This window comes from Rhinoraja longicauda, chromosome 21, assembly GCF_053455715.1.
Source record: "Rhinoraja longicauda isolate Sanriku21f chromosome 21, sRhiLon1.1, whole genome shotgun sequence".
Classification (NCBI taxonomy): Eukaryota; Metazoa; Chordata; class Chondrichthyes; order Rajiformes; family Arhynchobatidae; genus Rhinoraja; species Rhinoraja longicauda.
In genome coordinates, this window is record NC_135973.1 from 10406549 (window position 1) to 10429347 (window position 22799).

Below are 22799 nucleotides of genomic sequence, written 5' to 3' on the forward strand. Positions count from 1 at the left end.
GGTATATTTACTGGAGATTTACATGACGCAAACTGTAAACCTTTGCCACAGTGTTTCAAATTGAAGGTAGACACAAAATGCTGGAGTAACTCAGCGGGTCAGGCAGCATCTCGGGAGAGAAGGAATGTGTAACGTTTCGGGTCAAGACACTTCTTCAGACTCGACCCGAAATGTCACTCATTCCTCCTCTCCCGAGATGCTGCCTGACCCGCTGAGTTACTCCAGCATTTTGTGTCTACCTTCGATTTAAACCAGCATCTGCAGTTTTTTTTTCCACTTACTGTTTCAAATTGAAGTGTGTGGGGCGGAGGGGTTGTGCCTTGTGCAGTGGGATATCTTTGCTAACAGCTGTGAGTGAAGCAGGTGGTTGTCTCTCTCTCGGTGTCGCCCCTCATCACTACGTTTGAGCTCATCCAATAGACCGTGAGTGCGTCCCCACCACCAATGGGGAGGTGAGGGGAGGGGAGAGGCGGCTCGGCTCGGATGGCAATAAATACAGGGCGCGTCGAGCAGGAGCTATCTTGCAAGCACCGAGAGATCGGCAAGAGAGAAAAACTCAGCAACAATGGCCCTCTCAGACGCCGACAAACAAGAAATCCACCATGTGGCCGAACTCATAAAGGCACACGCTGAAGCTGTGGGTGCTGATGCCTTAGCCAGGTAATGTTCTTAAACGTTCAGAATATTGACTGTTCTTTCATCGATTATTTGTGATTGTCAACATTTTTCTTGCATTTCCCAAGAACAGCGATACAATTATTAATAAAGTGTGCAATAGCTCCACTCTCTGAATGGAGTTGCAGTTTTTCCAAACTAATGTAATTGCTAGTCTGGAAGTAATGGAGTGTAATCCGAGGAGAGATTTATTGTACCCTGCGTCTGCAAATTACTTCTCTGCCTTTCTTTCCCATGTTCCTTGAAGGCTGTTTGAGCTCCATCCTCAAACCAAGACATACTTCCCGAATTTCAGCGGCTACCATGCCACCGATGCCCCGGTCAAAGCTCATGGCGCCAAGGTAATAAATGCCGTGCTGAAGGCGGCTGAAAACCTGGACAACCTGCCCAAACACCTGGAGAAGCTGGCCACTAAACATGGTCATGAACTGCTTGTGGATCCCCACAACTTTGAGGTAGGTAATCCTTTCATATCCTCACCGTGTCACACACCCTGACTTTAGAGTCGGACAAACAACAATGCATGTTCAAGTTCATTTACGTGCACTTTCCGCAGTCTGAACGTGTTTAGGCTGGGGATATTTTGGCCCGTGCATCGCACATAAAAGATCCTCAAAGTGCAAGCGAGCAAAAAAAAAAAAAAGATGCGTTGAGAATATATTAGCACCACCTCACGATGCCCTGTTTTACTTTCACAGCTGTTTTCTGACATCATTGTGGTCACCCTGGCCACTCGTCTGCCCACGTTCAGCGCTGCAACTCACCGTGCCATCGACAAATTCCTTGAGGAACTTGTACACCAATTGAGCTCCAAGTACCGGTGAAGATGCAGTCAAACAACTATTGTGGAAGACAGCAAGATCATCATTCCAATCCACACCTGCCTATTTTCTCAAAATGACGACCAATAAAATCATTCTTCCTTTAAATGCAAATATTGCGTTTGCCTTTGCTCTCTCTCTCTCTCTCTCTCTCCTTTTGATCTTTTTCACAAGTTGTAATTCGTGAACTTTGGTGTAATTGGTAGAGCTGAGTGCTCAATAAACATTCACTTCCATCATTGTTTTGGAGTTTGCTGCAGCTGATTTATTAAACGTGCGCAAATTTCGGAATACGAACCATGAAACGTGTCACGCGTGCCCGTGGCGAGATCACAGAGAATACCCTTACGATCCTCTCACCTATCCTGACTCGGCGGTAGAGTTGCCGCATTGCAGCAATGGGGACCCGGGTTCGATCCTCACCACGGGCGCTGTCTGTACGCAATTTTTACCTTCTCCCCATGACCTGCTTGGGTTTCATCCATGACCTTCGGTTTCCCCTCACACTCCAAAGACGGACAGATTTGGTGGCTAATAGGCTTGGTAAAATTGTAAATTATCCCAAGTGTGTGTAGGATAGTGTTAGTGTGTGGGGATCGCTGGGCGGCACAGACTCGGTGGGCCGAAGAGCCTGCTTCTGTGTTCCCATGTACCTTTAAAGTAAACTCAATTAAATACCATGAGATAACTACAAACAAGAAGGAGAAATTCCTACATCAAAGCATTCTGCCATCATAAATGCCTGTTTACGTGGTGATCACCTTTCCCATTGTAAATGGGTCAAACACTGAAGCTTCCTAAACAATAGCATTTCTACATTGTGGCATCAAAATCCCTTCATGTGCCTTTTACACATAAGTTCATAAGTTATAGGAGCAGAATTAGGCCATTCGGCCCATCAGCTACTCCGCCATTCAATCATGGCTGATCTATCTTTCCCTCTCAACCCCATTCTCCAGCCTTCTCCCCATAACCTTTGACACCCGTATTGATCAAGAATCTAGCAATTTCCACTTTAAAAATACCCAATTATTTAGCCTCCACAGCCATATGTGGCAATGAATTCCTCAGATTCACCACCCTCCGATTAAATAAATACCTCCTTATCTTCTTTCTAATGGTACGTCCTTTTTTTCTGAGGCTGTGGCCTCTAGACCTAGACTGTCCAACTAGTGGAAACATCCTCTCCATGTCCACTCTGTCCAAGCCTTTCACTATTCCGTACGTTTCAATGAGGTCCCCTCCTCGTCCTTCTAAACTCCGGCGAGCACAGGCCCAGAAACATCCAACGCTCATCGCAAATTTACCCGATCATCCGCGGGATCATTTTCATAAAGTATCTCTGCATCCTCTCCAATGGCAGAGCATCCTTCATCAGATATGGGGCCCAAAACTGCTCACAATACCCCAAATGCAGTCTGACCAGTGCCTTATAAAGCCTCAGCATTACATCCCGGTTTTTGTGTATTCTAGTGCTTTCTAAATAAATGCTAACATTTTCCTTTCTTGCTACTGATTAAACAACAAAGAACCCTTTTGGCAATCCTGCACCAAGTCCCTTTACACCTCCAATTTCAAAATTCTCTCCCCATTTAGAAAAGAGTCTATGCCTTTATTCCAACTACCAATGTGCATGACCGCACATTTTACTGCGCTGTATTCCATTTGCCACTTCTTTGTCCACTCTCCTAACTTGACCAAGTCCTTCTGCAGGGTCCCTGCTTCGTCTATACTACCTGCCCTTCCACCTATCTTTGTATCATCTGTAAACATGGCCACAAAGCCATTATTTCCATCATCCACATTATTGATGTACAACGTGAGGAGTAGCGGCTCCAGCACCGACCCCCTGCGGAACACTGATAGTCACTGGCAGCCAACCAGAAAAATCCCCCTTTATCCCATTCTTTGCCTTCTGATATTCAGCCAATCTTTCATCCATGCTAGTATCTCCCCTCTCATACCATGGGCTCTCATCTTGTTTAGCAGTCTCATGTGCAGCACCTTATCAAAGCCCTTCCAATAATCCAGGTAAACAATATCCACTGCCACTCCTTTATCTATGCTGCTATAGACTTGTCAGGCAAAATCTCCCTTTCACAAAACCATGCTGACTTTGGCCTATTTTAGTCATCCTTCTAAGTCCTCGGAAACCTCATCCTTATTCAGCAGAATATCAAGACTAACTACTTAAAGCAAGCTTTACAAATTAAATATGAGGAATTTGTTTTCCAAAAACAGTTATCAATGCAGCTTTAAATATACAGTCACTGAATTATAAAACACTAGACCAAGTGGACCCGTTGGGCCCAAACCTCTCCTGCATTGGTACAGCACCCTCTCCCCCCCACCACCCCCCTCCCCTCCACCACCCCCTCCCTCTCCCCTCTCCCCCCCCCCCTCTCCTCCTACCTCCCCCCTCCCTCCCTAGGAAATAGATTTAAACTTTAAAATGTGAATAACTTAAAAAATATAACACCGATTCCAATGAAACTTCTTCCATTAGCACCAAAGGGACGACGGTGAGTAAGGTGGGCTTAAAACTGTCGCGCTATCCTGTACCGTTTTGGCTGTAGTTCAGGAACAAACAATCGAACAAACGAGAGTTTTAGTGTATAGATTCCAACTGGCAATTTGCCAGTAAAACATGGTAAATTTGGAACACCATCATCGTTATTATTTCTCTCAAAATCTCTGGAAGTCCGTTGCAAGGTGTAAGGTATAACACACGAAAGAAAATATTTTCTGTAACATCAAGTTGTTCTGTTCTGTTAACAGAAAGAAACCTCAAAGCTTGGTAAGGAAATTCCACGGAAAATATTGCAGGAAATGCAGAACTTAATTAAGAATTAATTGGAGGTTCAGTATTACCAATGGAATGAATAGATTCCTCTGTCCGTGATGATTTTGCGATATGGATTTGTGATGGATTCTGCCATTTGCCAATTCACATTAATGATTTGAACTTTGGAATCAATGGAGAGATTTCTGGAAAAAAAGGCATAAAGTGCTGGAGTAACTCAGCGGGTCAGGCAGCATCTCTGATGGACATGGATTAACTGACATTTCGGGCTGTGACCCTTCTTCGGTCATGAGGTCAGAAGTGATTTTTTTCATATCTGTTCCACATCATTGCCAATCCACCCAACTTTCCTACAACACCTTGTATCCTCATCAGAACCTCCATTCACAATTTGGTTCATTTCATCAGCCAGCCTGGATACGTCACGTTTGATCCTCACAGTAATATTATCAGTTCAGATTGTAACTGTTTGCAGTCCAGGCATTTAAGCCACTTAGAGCCATGGAGGCATAGAGTGATACAGTGTGGAAACAGGCCCTTCGGCCCAAGTTACCCACACTGGCCAATATGTGCCAGGTACAATAGTCCCACCTGCCACCATTTGGTCCATATCCCTCCAAACCTGTCCTCTCCATGTACCTTGTACCTCCATTAACCAATGCTTGTCTGTCCGAGATGGGTCTGTTTATTTTTGTGCTTTGTTTCCCAGCTGTTAATCAACACTAGTGACTAGTGGGGTGCCGCAAAGGCTCAGTGCTGGGACCCCAGTTATTTCCAATATATATTAACAATTTAGACGAGGGAATTAAAAGTAACTTTCAATTGTTATTTTTTATTTTATATTTTTATATAAATCTGTGTTTTTTATGTGATGAACTGTCCATGTCCTTACTGTTTTAAACTGCATTTTTAGAACACTTCCATTTCTCCAGAACATGCTGTCTGACCCGCTGAGTTAATTCTGCTATTTGTATCTATCTTCGGTTTAAACCAGCATCTGCAATTCCTTCCTACACAATTGTAGGAAAGTAGCTGTTCAAAGGAAAGTAGCTGTTTCTATACCTGGTGGTGTGGGACTTCAGGTTTTTAATACCTCCTGCCTGATGGTGGCAGTGTGAAGGCAGCATAGCCATAAAAGTGGGGATCCTTGAATTGGATTGTATTTCACTGTTCTTTCTAGCACAGTGCAATTGGGCATCAATTTGTCATATGTTCATACTTATTTCCAGGTCAATCATCAAATTGTGCTTTTGGTAGAGTCATAAAGTCATAGAGTCACACAGCGTGGAAACAGGGCCTTCGGCCCATCTTGCCCACATCTACACTAGTCCCACCTGCCCGCGTTTGGCCCATATCCCTCAAACATGTCCTATCCATGGATCTGTCTAAATGTTTCTTAAACAATGCAATAGAACCTGCCTCAACCACCTCCTCGGCAGCCCGTTCGGCAGCAGAAAAGGTTACCCGCAGTGTTCATATTAAATCTTTCCTCCCTCACTGTAAACCTATGTCCTCCTCTGGTTCTTGATCTACCTGATCTATTCCTCTCATGATTTTGTACACCTCTATAAGATCGCCCCTCATCCACCTGCTCACCAAGGAATAAAGTCCTAGCCTGCTCGACCTATAACCCAGGTCCGGGTGCTGTCTGTGTGGAGTTTGCACATTCCTTCCATGACTGCGTGGATTTCTTCTGGGTGCTCTGGTTTCCTCATACATTTTTTTAGTTTAGTTTAGTTTAGTTTAAAGATGCAGTGTGGAAATAGGCCCTTCGGCCCACCGAGTTTACACAGACCAGCGATCCCAGCACATGAATACTATCCCACACACACTAGGGACAATTTTACAATTACACCAACGCAATTAACCTACAAACCTGAACATCTTTGGAGGAAACCAAAGATCTCAGAGAAAACCCACGCGGTCGCGGGGAGAACATACAAACTCCATACGGACTGCACCCGTAGTCAGGATCGAACCCGGATCTCTGGCGCTATAAGGCAACGACTCTTCCACTGCGCCACTGAATCCCAAAGATATTCAGGTTCGTAGGTTAATTGGCCTTGTAGGTTGCCCCTACTTTATAGGGAGTTGAAGAGAAAGTGGGCTAATGTGGAACTAAAGTGCTGTAACAAAGAAGTGCAGATGCTGGTTTACCAAGGATAGACAAAATGCTGGAGCAACTCAACAGGTCAGCCAGCATCCCCGGAGAACATGGATAGGCGACTTTTTGGGTCTGAAGAAGGGTTCCAACCCGAAACGTCACCTTTCCATGTTCTCTAGGGATGCTGCCTGGCCCGTTGAATTGCTGCACCATTTTGTGTCTCTTTAAAACTTGAGTGAACGGATGGTTGCGTAGACTCAGTGGGCCGAAGAGCCTGTTTCCATGCTGTATTTTTCAGGCAATCAATCGAAAACCCTCTTTCCGAGTCACCGACATACATTGGTGATCCCAGGTGAAGAAGAAATTATATGGCCCTACAATCTGCTGCATTCAGATACTTCAATGCTTAAGAGCAGCGTCGATTCACGAGGTTAATTCCCGGAATGGCGGGACTGTCGTATGTTGAAAGACTGGAGCGGCTAGGCTTGTATACTCTGGAATTTAGAAGGATGAGAGGGGATCTTATTGAAACATATAAGATTATTAAGGGATTGGACACGCTAGAGGCAGGAAACATGTTCACGATTTTGGGGGAGTCCAGAACCAGGAGCCACAGTTTAAGAATAAGGGGTAGGCCATTTAGAACGGAGATGAGGAAAAACTTTTTCACTCAGAGAGTTGTGAAGCTGTGGAACTCTCTGCTTCAGAAGGCAGTGGAGGCCAATTCACTGGATGCATTCAAAAGAGAGTTAGTTAGTGCTCTTAATGATAGTGGAGTCAAGGGATATGGGGAGAAGGCAGGAACGGGGTACTAATTGTGCATGATCAGCCATGATCACGGTGAATGGCGGTGCTGGCTCGAAGGGCCAAATGGCCTACTCCTGCACCTATTGTCTATTGTCTATTGTCTATTAACTATGGCAAGGTATCTAAGAAAGAAGCACCAAAATGCAAAACCTCTCATTTATCCAAATTAAACTCCATCTGCCATTCCTTGGCCCATTGACCCAGCTGATCAAGATCCCATCGTAATGATAGATGACCATCTTCACCGTCCACTATATCCCGAATTTTGTTTTCATTCGTAAACTTAGTAACCATGCCCCTAATATTCACATCCAAATCATTCAGATAAATAAGAAACAACAGTGGACCTAGCATCGATCCCAGTGATACACCACTTTTGGAGCCCTGCAGAAAGAAAAATATCCCAATATCACCACCCTCAGCTTTCTACCTTCAAGCCAATGTTGTAGGTATTGGCTGGCTGGCCTAGAGCGCATGTCATATAACCTTCCAGAGAGCCTACCAAGCTACCCTATGCTGCCTATCCTGAATCAGTCCTTGGCTTTCCAGATGCATGTATAATCCCTTCCAGTAAGTTATCCACCACTGATATAAGGCTTCCCTTTCTTCAGTTCGCAGAAATTTCCTTGCAACCTTTTTAAAATGGGGCACAGCTACCACCCCCCTTCCTTTACTCCATCCGTGGCTATGGAAGATAAACGTGTTGCCACTAGTAGCTGGACAATTCCACAAGTTCATGAATGATGGGAGTAGAATCAGGCCATTCGGCCCATCAGGTCTACTTCGCCATTCAATCGTGGCTGATCTTGTTTTCCCTCCTAACCCCAGTCTTCTGCCTTCTCCCCATCACCTCTGACACCCGTGGTTCACAGTCTGTTCATAGTTGATGTCCCTGGATATGCTTGATCAGGTCCTGAGGGGTTGTCTACCTTAATGCATTTAAAGAACTCAATAGACTCTTTTGTAACGTGGCCTTTCTTCAATACGTCACTATTAACTTCCCCATTGTGTTCCCTTGCATCCACGAACTGTGAAACACATGAAGAATTGGCTACCGTTTTCCCCCAAAGTACAGCAGTGAATTTGTATTAACTCTATGTTGCCACATGAAAAGAGCTTCACAAAGGCCTGAAGCAGTGAAAACCCTGTGTAAAATATGTCTCTTTTTTTAAGATAGGACCAATGTCAACCTCATAGAAACATAGAAACAGAAAGATAAGTGCAGGAGTAGGCCATTCGGCCCTTCCAGCCAGCACCGCCATTCAATATGATCATGGCTGATCATCTAAAATCAGTACCCCCTTCCTGCTTTTTCCCCCATATCCCTTGATTCCTTTAGCCCAAAGAGCTAAATCTAACTCTCTCTTGAAAACATCCAGTGAATTGGCCTCCACTGCCTTCTGTGGTAGAGGATTCCACAGATTCACAACTCTCTGGGTGAATAAGATTATTCCTCATTTCTGTCCCGAATACTCTACCCATTATTCTTAAACTGTGACCCCTGGTTCTGGACTCCCCCAACATCGGGAACATTTTTTTTCCTTCATCTAGCTGAGGCAATTGTGAGGGAAAGATTGTTTCTTTATTGAAGCAGAAAGACATTTCAGGAGAAATTAACAGACAAAGTGGAATATTGCACCACCTTTATTTTAGCATGATTTGAACCTGGTGTTACACGAGTTCATTTAGCACACAGAGTGTATTAAGGCAAGGATGCATGTTTTCATTGCACACGTTGAAGATGGTGGAGGATGCAGGTGGAAGCAGATCTAATGGTATTGGCTGGAAAGACCTCCTGCGACGGCTAGGAAAAACTTATATGCAGCTTCGTGCAGCTCGGGTGTGAACCCTTCTTTGAACAGAATGGCGAGTTCAACAAGGAAGGCTTGGCCCAGAAGCTGGGAATGAAAAGAGCAATAATTAGACAAGAAATGGAACAAAAATCAAACCCCAAACCCTCCAGTGATCTCACGGGCAATGGCACGGAACGAGGCCGTTCGGCCCATTGGGTCCACGCCACCTCCCAGTGGTGCAAGCCCATTAGCCCTCTCCTTTTCCCTGTAATCCTATAACTTATTCTGCTCCCGTAGATGCCCAGCAAAGCCCCTTAGATTCTCTTTGCCAACCCATTGGGTAATGCACAGTAACTGATTAGCTTGTAGCCGCAGAAACCTGAAGGAAACTCTTGAAAGGCAGCAGCCAAGGTCAGGATTGAACCACCCTCTCGGGAGCTGTGAAGCAGCCACACTAACTGCTTCCACACTGAGCCGCACAAACGACGCAGGACGCATTGCCGCAACTGATGAGTGGTGAACAAGGTTTAGTGAATCAACTTTCCACTCAAGTTCCTACCTTGAAGTTTTGAGTGTCTACTCCAATGAGTTGATGTTTCTCGCTGAGCTTCTTGTAGGCAGCGTCTATGTCATGCAGGTGCAAGACTGCCGTATCCAGAGCTCCTACAACTTTCTCTGCATGACCTTGGACACCACTGTCGCCGGCTTTGAAATGGCCATGGAAGCTTTTAAACAGCCTGGTCGTCCAGGGATAGACCGTGAACACCCTGGAGGGGAAAAGCAAAAGTCATCCAGGGTTTTGTGAAAGCTCGGAAACCATTTAACCCCCCCTGGCTCATCATTGAGTCAATTTGCATCATGATAACAACGGAGCATCCATAGATCTGACTGGAACCTCAGTGCCCTGTTGAATACCTGCTCCCTCACCCTGTAGCAAGGTTTACAAATGCATTGAGAATGAAAGAACCTTCATTGCAACCAGACTTGAAGATATAATGCATGAACTAAACTTAAATCAAAAAGACATTTTCATCATACCTTTCCAGGGCATGGGCAGTTGTCACTTTCTTGTCCAATTTGCTCCAGATCTCGGTGATGTACGCGGCTTCTTTGTCTGTTATTTTCACCATTTTGGAGGTTGAGCTTTCACTGCCACTTCTTGCACAAGATAGCTGTGTCGGTCTGGAGTTCTGACTCCACTTTTATAGGTAGCAGCGGAGGTCATCTCTGACCAAGACCCGACTGTCATAGGCTGAGTGCTTATGGGCTGGACCCAGGTTCCCCCAGTAAGCTTCACCCTTCTGTGTGCGAGCGTTAAGATAAACACCTGCTGTTTGTGCTTCACTTCTCCCCACCCACCCCCCCCCCACCCCGCCCAACGCAAAGAAGCACAACCCAATTCTGCTGAATAATATCTCAACGCATCCACTATCAAACTGTACAATCCTCTCTTGGTACAACTCTTCCATTTGAACAAGATGTAACAAGTTCAACTCTTACATTTCCATTTTCCTCTTGCACTTTTCCATGAAACAGAATAATTTTCAAAAGGCCGAAATATATATATTTCTGATGTTGAAACCAAACCCTCATCTAATATAATATATTTTGAATAATGTGCTTGTTTATGCCTCGTTTACTTTGGTATATTTATTGTTATCGTGTGTGCCGACATACATTGAAAAGCATTTGTTTGCGTGCTATCCAGTCAAAGAAAAGACTACACATGAATATAATCAAGGGGTTCACAATGCACTGAATCGAGGACCAGAGGACACAGGTTTAAGGTGAGGGGAGAAAGATTTAATAGGAACCTGAGTGGTAATTTTGTTACACAAAGGGTGGTGGATGTGTGGAATGAACTACCAGAGCAGGTAGTTGAGGCTGGGACTATTGGAAAATTTAAGAAACATTTAGACATGTACATGGATAGGACAGGTTTAGAGGGATTTGGGCCACACGCAGGCAGGTGGGACTAGTGTAGACGGGACATATTGGCCGGTATGGTCAAGTTGGACCAAAGGGCCTGTTTACATGTTGTGAGACTCTATGACTCTACAAAGGATAAAGGGTGCAACATTTAGTGTAAGATGTAACAATGAATCTGATAAAGTACGATTGAAGACATAGGATTGTGCTTAGGGAATGTTTAGGACAAAGGAAAACAACATTTAGAACATTGATGGAAGGTTATTTTCAGTCCGTGTTCTGAAATACTGGGCTGCTTCAGTAATATGCCTGTCATGGTCCTTGCAGTCATTTTGACTGCTGATTGTGCAATTAACTGTCAAGTAGGAACATTTTGCCTGTCTACAGGGGGATCTATAATTTGGTAGCACACAATGTGCTGGAGTAACTCAGCAGATCAGGCAGCATCCCTGGAGAACATGGATAGATAACGTCTCGGATCGCGACCTTTCTTCAGACCCTTGCAGTTTCCAGTTTCTACATTTTAGACGTTGCATTTCTTTGTTTTTACTCGATAATTTGTTAGATGTACCTAAAAGTAAACATCCGTTCAGTGTGTCCATTCAATGGTAAACTAAGCCATGGGCATTCACAGTCCTATGGCAAGATGGATTTAACATTGTGCTTTGGAGAGAAATTTAGTTCATCTATAGACAAGAATGATAGACGAGGATTAGAAATTGTGACAGGGGAGCAGGCGGTTTTAGAAAAAGTTCTGAAGAAGTTGTCTCGACACGAAACGTCACCCATTCCTTCTCTCCAGAGATGCTGCCTGACCCACTGAGTTACTCCAGCATTGTGTGTCTACTGACGGTTTTAGATCTTGTTCTGAGCTCTGAGAAAGTGCTAATTAATAAACTGTGGGGAAATATCTCCCAGCAAAGAGTAGTTTTAACCCCAGGTCCATGCATTGAAAAGTGATACTAAAACCATCCTAAAAGCAAAAAAGAAGTTTTGAGCTGATCGGCAATGATAGTTTGAGAAACTAGAGCAAAGGGCGTAGCAGTGGGAAGACATTCGCTGGATCCTAGAGGAAAAAAGTGCATGTTTTGCTACAAAGGCACAAATCCCTACACAAAATTGCCCTCCAACTCTGTATTATTGATGAAATTAAAGACAGTATTAAATCTAAGGCAAAGGCATCCAAATGTATGTTTTCTTTTACAAACAGAGTGAAGAGAATAAAAAATGAGGAATATTTAAATAATTACATAATTACATAATTATATAATTGAATGGAAGAAGAAGTAAGCAAATACTTTATGTTCATGTTCCACCAGAGAAAAAAAATAGAGAACCACGAAATAGATAGCAAAAATGTAGTAGACACATTCTACTGGAAAGGTTAAAGACCCTAAAAACGGACAAATTCCAAAAATCCGGATGATTAACCTTTCAGAGGTTTCAAAGAGAGATCTAAGGAGACAGAGGATGTCATGGTTAATATTGATCAGAGACTAGGGTTTGTAGTATTGCTGGTTGACATCAAAGATAGAGACAAAATGCTGGAGTAACTCAGTGGGACAGGCAGTATCTCTGGAGAAAGGAATTGGTGACGTTTTGCGTCAAGACTCTTCTTCAGAAGTCTGAAGAAGGGTCTTGATCCGAAAACATCACCCATTCCTTCTCTCCAGAGGTGCTCCCTGTCCTGCTGGGTTACTCCAGCATTTTGTCTCTATCTAGGTTTTGTGGTGTATTGGTTTATCAACAGGCTTTTGATAAGGTTACATGCAGGAGGAGGTGAACAAAAGGACACAAAGTGCTGGAGTAACTCTGCAGGTCAGGCAGCATCTCTGGAGAACATGGATAGGTGATGTTTCGGGTCAAGACCCTTCTTCAGACTCAAAATTGGAGCAAATGAAATTGGGGACAATAGGCTTGTTTAAACTGAGTATTAACAGAAACATAGAAAATAGGTGCAGGAGTAGGCCATTCGGCCCTTAGAACCAGCACCGCCATTCAATATGATCATGGCTGATCATCCAAAATCAGTACCTCGTTCCTGCTTTTTCCCCATATCCCTTGATTCCGTTAGCCCTAAGAGCTATATCTAACTCTCTCTTGAAAACATCCAGTGAATTGGCCTCCACTGCCTTCTGTGGCAGAGAATTCCACAGATTCACAACTCTGGGTGAAATTTTTTTTTCCTCATCTCAGACCTAAATAACCTATCCATTATTCTTAAATTGTGACCCCTGGTTCTGGACTCCCCCGATATGGGGAACATTTCTCTTGCATCTAGCCTGTCCAATCCCTTAAGAATGTTATATGTTACTATAAGATCCCCTCTCATCCTTCTAAATCCCAGTGAATACAAGCCCAGTTGATCCATTCTTTCCTCATATGTCAGTCCCGCCATCTTGGGAATTAACTTGGTGAACCTATGTTGCACTCCCTCAATAGCAAGAATGTCCTTTCTCAAATTAGGAGACCAAAACTGCACACAATACTCCAGGTGTGATCTCACCAGGGCCCTGTACAACTGCAGTAGGACCTCCTTGTTCCTAAACTCAAATCCTCTCGCAATGTCGGCAACATGCCATTAGCTTTCTTCACTGCCTGCTCTACCTGCATGCTTATTCTCAGTGACTGATGTACAAGGACACCCAGGTCTCGTTGAATCTCCCCTTTTCCTAATCTGACACCATTCAGATAATAATCTGCCTTCCTGTTCTTGCCACCAAAGTGGATAACTTCACATTTATCCACCTTATACTGCATCTGCCATCCATCTGCCCAATCACCCAACCTATCGAAATAAAACCCTGCTAGCCTCAGAGCATCCTCATCGCAGCTCACACTGCCACCCAGCTTTGTGTCATCTGCAAACGTGGAGATGTTATAATAATAACAATAATAACTTTATTTGTATTGCACTTTTCATACAATTGAATGCAGCCCAAAGTGCTTTTCACAAAAACCCAGGTCTAAACAAAAATACAGTTTAAAACAGTAAGGACATGGAAAGTTCATCACATAAAAAACACAGATTAATATAAAAATATTTTTAAAAAAATAACAATTGAAAGTTACTTTTAATTCCCTCGTCTAAATTGTTAATATATATTGGAAATAACTGGGGTCCCAGCACTGAGCCTTGCGGCACCCCACTAGTCACTAGTGTTGATTAACAGCTGGGAAACAAAGCACAAAAATAAACAGACCCATCTCGGACAGACAAGCATTGGTTAATGGAGGTACAAGGTACATGGAGAGGACAGGTTTGGAGGGATATGGACCAAATGGTGGCAGGTGGGACTATTGTACCTGGCACATATTGGCCAGTGTGGGTAAGTTGGGCCGAAGGGCCTGTTTCCACACTGTATCACTCTATGCCTCCATGGCTCTAAGTGGCTTAAATGCCTGGACTGCAAACAGTTACAATCTGAACTGATAATATTGCTGTGAAGATCAAACGTGACATATCCAGGCTGGCTGATGAAATGAACCTAATTGTGAATGGAGGTTCTGATGAGGATACAAGGTGTTGTAGAAAAGTTGGGTGGATTGGCAATGATGTGGGACAGATATGAAAAAAATCATTTCTGATCTCATGACCGAAGAAGGGTCACAGCCCGAAATGTCAGTTAATCCATGTCCATCAGAGATGCTGCCTGACCCGCTGAGTTACTCCAGCACTTTATGCCTTTTTTTCCAGAAATCTCTCCATTGATTCCAAAGTTCAAATCATTAATGTGAATTGGCAAATGGCAGAATCCATCACAAATCCATATTACAAAATCATCACGGACAGAGGAATCTATTCATTCCATTGGGAATACTGAACCTCCAATTAATTCTTAATTAAGTTCTGCATTTCCTGCAATATTTTCCGTGGAATTTCCTTACCAAGCTTTGAGGTTTCTTTCTGTTAACAGAACAGAACAACTTGACGTTACAGAAAATATTTTCTTTCGTGTGTTATACCTTACACCTTGCAACGGACTTCCAGAGATTTTGAGAGAAATAATAACGATGATGGTGTTCCAAATTTACCATGTTTTACTGGCAAATTGCCAGTTGGAATCTATACACTAAAACTCTCGTTTGTTCGATTGTTTGTTCCTGAACTACAGCCAAAACGGTACAGGATAGCGCGACAGTTTTAAGCCCACCTTACTCACCGTCGTCCCTTTGGTGCTAATGGAAGAAGTTTCATTGGAATCGGTGTTATATTTTTAAAGTTATTCACATTTTAAAGTTTAAATCTGTTTCCTAGGGAGGGAGGGGGAGGTAGGGGGGAGAGGGGGGGGGAGAGAGGGGAGAGGGAGGGGGGTGGTGGAGGGAAGGGGGGTGGTGGGGGGGAGAGGGTGCTGCACCAATGCAGGAGAGGTTTGGGCCCAACGGGTCCACTTGGTCTAGTGTTTTATAATTCAGTGACTGTATATTCAAAGCTGCATTGATAACTCTGTTTTTGGAAAACAAATTCCTAATATTTAATGTGTAAAGCTTGCTTTAAGTAGTTAGTCTTGATATTCTGCCGAATAAGGATGAGGTTTCTGAGGACTTAGAAGGATGATTAAAATAGGCCAAAGTCAGCATGGTTTTGTGAAAGGGAGATTTTGCCTGACAAGTCTATAGCAGCATAGATAAAGGAGTGGCAGTGGATATTGTTTACCTGGATTATTGGAAGGGCTTTGATAAGGTGCTGCACATGAGACTGCTAAACAAGATGAGAGCCCGTGGTATGAGAGGGAAGGTACTAGCATGGATGAAAGATTGGCTGAATGTCAGAAGGCAAAGAGTGGGATAAAGAGGGATTTTTCTGGTTGGCTGCCAGTGACTATCAGCGTTCCGCAGGGGGTCGGTGCTGGAGCCGCTACTCCTCACGTTGTACATCAATAATTTGGGTGATGGAAATAATGGCTTCGTGGCCATGTTTACAGATGATAAAAAGATAGGTGGAAGGGCAGGTAGTATAGACGAAGCAGGGACCCTGCAGAAGGATTTGGTCAAGTTGGGAGAGTGGACAAAGAAGTGGCAAATGGAATACAGCGCAGCAAAATGTGCGGTCATGCACATTGGTAGTAGGAATAAAGGCATAGACTCTTTTCTAAATGGGGAGAGAATTTTGAAATTGGAGGTGTAAAGGGACTTGGTGCAGGATTGCCAAAAGGGTTCTTTGTTGTTTAATCAGTAGCAAGAAAAGAAAATGTTAACATTTATTTAGAAAGGACTAGAATACACAAAAACCGGGATGTAATGCTGAGGCTTTATAAGGCACTGGTCAGACTGCATTTGTGGTATTGTGAGCAGTTTTGGGCCCCATATCTGATGAAGGATGCCCTGCCATTGGAGAGAATCCAGAGGTACTTTATGAGAATTATCCCAGGGACGATCGGGTAAATTTGCGATGAGCGTTGGATGTTTCTGGGCCTGTGCTCGCCGGAGTTTAGAAGGACGAGGGGGGGACCTCATTGAAACATACGGAATAGTGAAAGGCTTGGACAGAGTGGACATGGAGAGGATGTTTCCACTAGTTGGACAGTCTAGGTCTAGAGGCCACAGCCTCAGAAAAAAAGGACGTACCATTAGAAAGAAGATAAGGAGGTATTTATTTAATTTGAGGGTGGTGAATCTGAGGAATTCATTGCAACATACGGCTGTGGAGGCTAAATAATTGGGTATTTTTAAAGTGGAAGTTGATAGATTCTTGATCAGTACGGGTGTCAAAGGTTATGGGGAGAAGACAGAAGAATGGGGTTGAGAGGGAAAGATAGATCAGCCATGATTGAATAGCAGAGTAGCTGATGGGCCGAATGGCCTAATTCTGCTCCTATAACTTATGAACTTATGTGTAAAAGGCACATGAAGGGATTTTGATGCCACAATGTAGAAATGCTATTGTTTAGGAAGCTTCAGTGTTTGACCCATTTACAATGGGAAAGGTGATCACCACGTAAACAGGCATTTATGATGGCAGAATGCTTTGATGTAGGAATTTCTCCTTCTTGTTTGTAGTTATCTCATGGTATTTAATTGAGTTTACTTTAAAGGTACATGGGAACACAGAAGCAGGCTCTTCGGCCCACCGAGTCTGTGCCGCCCAGCGATCCCCACACACTAACACTATCCTACACACACTTGGGATAATTTACAATTTTACCAAGCCTATTAGTCTCCAAATCTGTCCGTCTTTGGAGTGTGAGGGGAAACCGAAGGTTGTGGATGAAACCCAAGCAGGTCATGGGGAGAAGGTAAAAATTGCGTGCAGACAGCGGCCGTGGTGAGGATCGAACCCGGGTCCCCACTGCTGCAATGCGGCAACTCTACCGCCGAGTCAGGATAGGTGAGAGGAACCTAAGGGTATTCTCTGTGATCTCGCCACGGGCACGCGTGACACGTTTCATGGTTCGTATTCCGAAATTTGCGCACGTTTAATAAATCAGCTGCAGCAAACTCCAAAACAATGATGGAAGTGAATGTTTATTGAGCACTCAGCTCTACCAATTACACCAAAGTTCACGAATTACAACTTGTGAAAAAGATCAAAGGGAGAGAGAGAGAGAGAGCAAAGGCAAACGCAATATTTGCATTTAAAGGAAGAATATTTTATTGGTCGTCATTTTGAGAAAATAGGCAGGTGTGGATTGGAATGATGATCTTGCTGACTTCCACAATTGTTGTTTGACTGCATCTTCACCGGTACTTGGAGCTCAATTGGTGTACAAGTTCCTCAAGGAATTTGTCGATGGCACGGTGAGTTGCAGGGCTGAACGTGGGCAGACGAGTGGCCAGGGTGACCACAATGATGTCAGAAAACAGCTGTGAAAGTAAAACAGGACATCGTGAGGTGGTGCTAATATATTCTCAACGCATCTTTTTTTTTTTTTTGCTCGCTTGCACTTTGAGGATCTTTTATGTGCGATGCACGGGCCAAAATATCCCCAGCCTAAACACGTTCAGACTGCGGAAAGTGCACATAAATGAACTTGAAAATGCATTGCTGTTTGTCCGACTCTAACGTCAGGGTGTGTGACACGGTAAGGATATGAAAGGGTTACCTACCTCAAAGTTGTGGGGATCCACAAGCAGTTCATGACCATGTTTAGTGGCCAGCTTCTCCAGGAGTTTGGGCAGGTTGTCCAGGTTTTCAGCCGCCTTCAGCACGGCATTTATTACCTTGGCGCCATGAGCTTTGACCGGGGCATCGGTGGCATGGTAGCCGCTGAAATTCGGGAAGTATGTCTTGGTTTGAGGATGGAGCTCAAACAGCCTTCAAGGAACATGGGAAAGAAAGGCAGAGAAGTAATTTGCAGACGCAGGGAACAATAAATCTCTCCTCGGATTACACTCCATTACTTCCAGACTAGCAATTACATTAGTTTGGAAAAACTGCAACTCCATTCAGAGAGTGGAGCTATTGCACACTTTATTAATAATTGTATCGCTGTTCTTGGGAAATGCAAGAAAAATGTTGACAATCACAAATAATCGATGAAAGAACAGTCAATATCCTGAACGTTTAAGAACATTACCTGGCTAAGGCATCAGCACCCACAGCTTCAGCGTGTGCCTTTACGAGGTCGGCCACATGGTGGATTTCTTGTTTGTCGGCGTCTGAGAGGGCCATTGTTGCTGAGTTTTTCTCTCTTGCCGATCTCTCGGTGCTTGCAAGATAGCTCCTGCTCGACGCGCCCTGTATTTATTGCCATCCGAGCCGAGCCGCCTCTCCCCTCCCCTCACCTCCCCATTGGTGGTGGGGACGCACTCACGGTCTATTGGATGAGCTCAAACGTAGTGATGAGGGGCGACACCGAGAGAGAGACAACCACCTGCTTCACTCACAGCTGTTAGCAAAGATATCCCACTGCACAAGGCACAACCCCTCCGCCCCACACACTTCAATTTGAAACAGTAAGTGGAAAAAAAAACTGCAGATGCTGGTTTAAATCGAAGGTAGACACAAAATGCTGGAGTAACTCAGCGGGTCAGGCAGCATCTCGGGAGAGGAGGAATGGGTGACATTTCGGGTCGAGTCTGAAGAAGTGTCTTGACCCGAAACGTTACACATTCCCTCTCTCCCGAGATGCTGCCTGACCCGCTGAGTTACTCCAGCATTTTGTGTCTACCTTCAATTTGAAACACTGTGGCAAAGGTTTACAGTTTGCGTCATGTAAATCTCCAGTAAATATACCTAAATGTACTGTTTCATTTGATTTCATTTATTATTTTCACGCGTGCCGAGGTACAGTGAAAAGCTCTTGTTTGCGTGCTATCCAGTCAAAGAAAAGACTATGCATGAATACAATCAAGCCGCCCAGAATTCACAAATAAACGATAAACATTTAGTGCAAGAAAAGTCCGATAAAAGGTCTCCAATGAGGTACTTGGGAGGTCAGGACCGCTCTCTTGTTGAAGATAGGATTGTTTAGTTGCCTGATAACAGCTGGGATGAGATTGTCCCTGAATCTGGAAGTGTACATTTTCAGGCTTCTATACCTCTTGGCTGGTGGGAGAAGGTGACCATGGTGAGACTGGTCTTTGGTAATGTTGGTGGCCTTGCCCAGCCAGCGTGAGGTATAAATGGAGTCAATAGAAGGGAGGTTCCAATAGTCTATTGTCTATTCCTCACATATTCCTCTTAAGAGCCTCTTAAATGCCACTATTAGTTCCATTTCCACCACCAGCCCAGTCTACATATCTGCTCCTCATTCTGCCACTGGTTATTGGTGAGCCTGTGCCTGTAGTATAATGCCATTAGGATGTATGGCCTTCCTCGTTTTTCATCTCTACCATATTGCCTGTGAATGAAAGGAGGGGGAGTATGAGTGTGAACCCAAAGGTATGAACATTGAATTCTCCTACTGTAGATAAATACAAATGCCCCTCCTCTTCTTTCCCCCATCCCGACCCCCCTCTACTTTCCCCTGCCTCCCCTTCTCTCTTCTGTGCCCACCTTGACTCAAACCTATATCCTTCCTCTGGCTTCATAATTCGCTATTCTTCAATCCTTTTATCTCAAACCTGCTTTTTCATCTCTGGCCTTGCCCAACCATCTGCCTAAGGACCCCCCCCCCCACCCCCCCCCCCCCCCCCCCCCCCCCCATCCCTCCCTTTTCTTCAATGAGACCTGGGTGTCCTTGTACATCGGTCACTGAGAATAAGCATGCAGGTAGAGCAGGCAGTGAAGAAAGCTAATGGCATGTTGGCCGACATTATGAGAGGATTTGAGTTTAGGAGCAAGGAGGTCCTACTGCAGTTGTACAGGGCCTTGGTGAGATCACACCTGGAGTATTGTGTGCAGTTTTGGTCTCCTAATTTGAGAAAGGACATTCTTGCTATTGAGGGAGTGCAACATAGGTTCACCAAGTTAATTCCCAAGATGGCGGGACTGACATATGAGGAAAGAATGGATCAACTGGGCTTGTATTCAATGGAATTTAGAAGGATGAGAGGGGATCTTATAGAAACATATAACATTCTTAAGGGATTGGACAGGCTAGATGCAAGAGAAATGTTCCCCATGTCGGGGGAGTCCAGAACCAGGGGTCACAATTTAAGAATAATGGGTAGGTCATTTAGGTCTGAGATGAGGAAAAAAAAATTCACCCAGAGTTGTGAATCTGTGGAATTCTCTGCCACAGAAGGCGGTGGAGGCCAATTCACTGGATGTTTTCAAAAGAGAGTTAGATTTAGCTCTTCAGGCTAACGGAATCAAAGGATATGGGTAAAAAGCAGGAACGAGGTACTGATTTTGGATGATCAGCCATGATCATATTGAATGGCGGTGCTGATTCGAAGGGCCGAATGGCCTACTCCTGCACCTATTTTCTATGTTTCTGTTAATACTCAGTTTTAACAAGCCTATTGTCCCAAATTCCATTTGCTCCAATTTTGAGTCTGAAGAAGGGTCTCGACCCGAAACATCACCTATCCATGTTCTCCAGAGATGCTGCCTGACCTGCAGAGTTACTCCAGCACTTTGTGTCCTTTTGTTCACCTCCTCCTGCATGTAACCTTATCAAAAGTCTGTTGATAAACCAACACACCACAAAACCTAGATAGAGACAAAATGCTGGAGTAACCCAGCAGGACAGGGAGCACCTCTGGAGAGAAGGAATGGGTGATGTTTTCGGGTCAAGACCCTTCTTCAGACTTCTGAAGAAGAGTCTTGACGCAAAACACCACCAATTCCTCTCTCCAGAGATACTGCCTGTCCCACTGAGTTACTCCAGCATTTTGTCTCTATCTTTGATGTAAACCAGCAATACTACAAACCCTAGTCTCTGATCAATATTAACCATGACATCCTCTGTCTCCTTAGATCTTCCTTTGAAACCTCAGAAAGGTTAATCTTCCGGATTCTTGGAATTTGTCCGTTTTTAGGGTCTTTAACCTTTCCAGTAGTATGTCTCTACTACATTTTTGCTATCTATTTACTCATGTGGTTTCGTGGTTCTCTATATTTTTTCTCTGGTGGAACATGAACATAAAGTATTTGCTTACTTCTTCTTCCATTCAATTATATAATTATGTAATGATGTAATTATTTAAATATTCCTCACTTTTTATTCTCTTCACTCTGTTTGTAAAAGAAAACATACATTTGGCCGAATTGGTCTTTTCCTTTTTACATGCCAACGGATGGTCTTAGAGTCTATTTTTGCAAGTTTCACCTCATATTCCATTTCCCCATTCAGTATCAATTCCCTGAATCTTAAGATACTCCCAGTCTTCGGGCTTACTGCTTGTCAAGGCTTTTTTTGGATGCCTTTGCCTTAGATTTAATTCTGTCTTTAATTTCATCGATAATACAGAGTTGGAGGGCAATTTTGTGTAGGGATTTGTGCCTTTGTAGCAAAACATGCAATTTTTTCCTCTAGGATCCAGCGAATGTCTTCCCACTGCTACGCCCTTTGCTCTAGTTTCTCAAACTATCATTGCCGATCAGCTCAAAATTTCTTTTTGCTTTTTGGATGGGTTTTAGTATCACTTTTCAACGCATGGACCTGAGGTTAAAACTACTCTTTGCTGGGAGATATTTCCCCACAGTTTATTAATTAGCACTTTCTCAGAGCACAGAACTAGGTCTAAAACCATCTGTAAACACACAATGCTGGAGTAACTCAGTGGGTCAGGCAGCATCTCTGGAGAGAAGGAATGGGTGACGTTTCGGGTCGAGACCCTTCTTCAGAACTTCTTCTAAAACCGCCTGCTCCCCTGTCACAATTTCTAATCCTCGTCTATCGTTCTTTTCTATATATTAACGAAATTTCTCTCCAAAGCACAATGTTAAATCCATCTTGCCATAGGACTGTGAATGCCCATGGCTTAGTTTACCATTGAATGGACACACTGAACGGATGTTTACTTTTAGGCACATCTAACAAATTATCGAGTATAAACAAGGAACTGCAAAGTCTAAAATGTAGTAACTGGAAACTGCAAGGGTCAGAAGAAAGGTCGCGATCCGAAACGTCATCTATCCATGTTCTCCAGGGATGCTGCCTGATCTGCTGAGTTACTCCAGCACTTTGTGTGCTACCAAATTATAGATCCCCCTGTAGACAGGCAAAATGTTCCTATTTGAAAGTTAATTGCACAATCGGCAGTCAAAATGACTGCAAGGACCATGACAGGCATATTACTGAAGCAGCCCAGTATTTCAGAACACTGACTGAAAATAACCTTCCATCAATGTTCTAAATGTTGTTTTCCTTTGTCCTAAACATTCCCTAAGCACAATCCTAAGCTTTAATCGTACTTTATCAGATTTACTGTTACATCTTACTCTAAATGTTGCACCCTTTATCCTTTGTAGAGTCATAGAGTCTCACAACATGGAAACAGGCCCGTAGGTCCAACTTGACCATACCGGCCAATAT

The 22799-nt window shown here is 43.9% G+C and overlaps 3 protein-coding genes across 3 annotated transcripts; 1 reads left to right on the forward strand and 2 right to left on the reverse strand.

The window, feature by feature from the left end:
- Positions 1 to 507: 507 nt before the first annotated feature.
- On the forward strand, positions 508 to 1737 carry LOC144604237 (hemoglobin subunit alpha-like). The gene is made up of 3 exons (XM_078418454.1): positions 508 to 660; positions 923 to 1130; positions 1374 to 1737. Exons 1-3 carry the CDS (start codon positions 566 to 568, stop codon positions 1497 to 1499), a joined length of 429 nt encoding a protein of 142 aa, XP_078274580.1. The 5' UTR covers positions 508 to 565; the 3' UTR covers positions 1500 to 1737.
- Positions 1738 to 8839: 7102 nt separating this feature from the next.
- On the reverse strand, positions 8840 to 10197 carry LOC144603913 (hemoglobin subunit beta). Its single transcript, XM_078417723.1, has 3 exons — positions 10042 to 10197; positions 9563 to 9770; positions 8840 to 9108 (listed from the first exon to the last, which is right to left on the reverse strand). Exons 1-3 carry the CDS (start codon positions 10131 to 10133, stop codon positions 8980 to 8982), a joined length of 429 nt encoding a protein of 142 aa, XP_078273849.1. The 5' UTR covers positions 10134 to 10197; the 3' UTR covers positions 8840 to 8979.
- A 7179-nt stretch (positions 10198 to 17376) lies between these two features.
- Positions 17377 to 18602, reverse strand: LOC144603914 (hemoglobin subunit alpha-like). Its single transcript, XM_078417724.1, has 3 exons — positions 18450 to 18602; positions 17980 to 18187; positions 17377 to 17736 (listed from the first exon to the last, which is right to left on the reverse strand). The coding sequence occupies exons 1-3, from the start codon at positions 18542 to 18544 to the stop codon at positions 17611 to 17613; spliced, it is 429 nt and encodes a 142-aa protein (XP_078273850.1). The 5' UTR covers positions 18545 to 18602; the 3' UTR covers positions 17377 to 17610.
- Positions 18603 to 22799: the final 4197 nt, after the last annotated feature.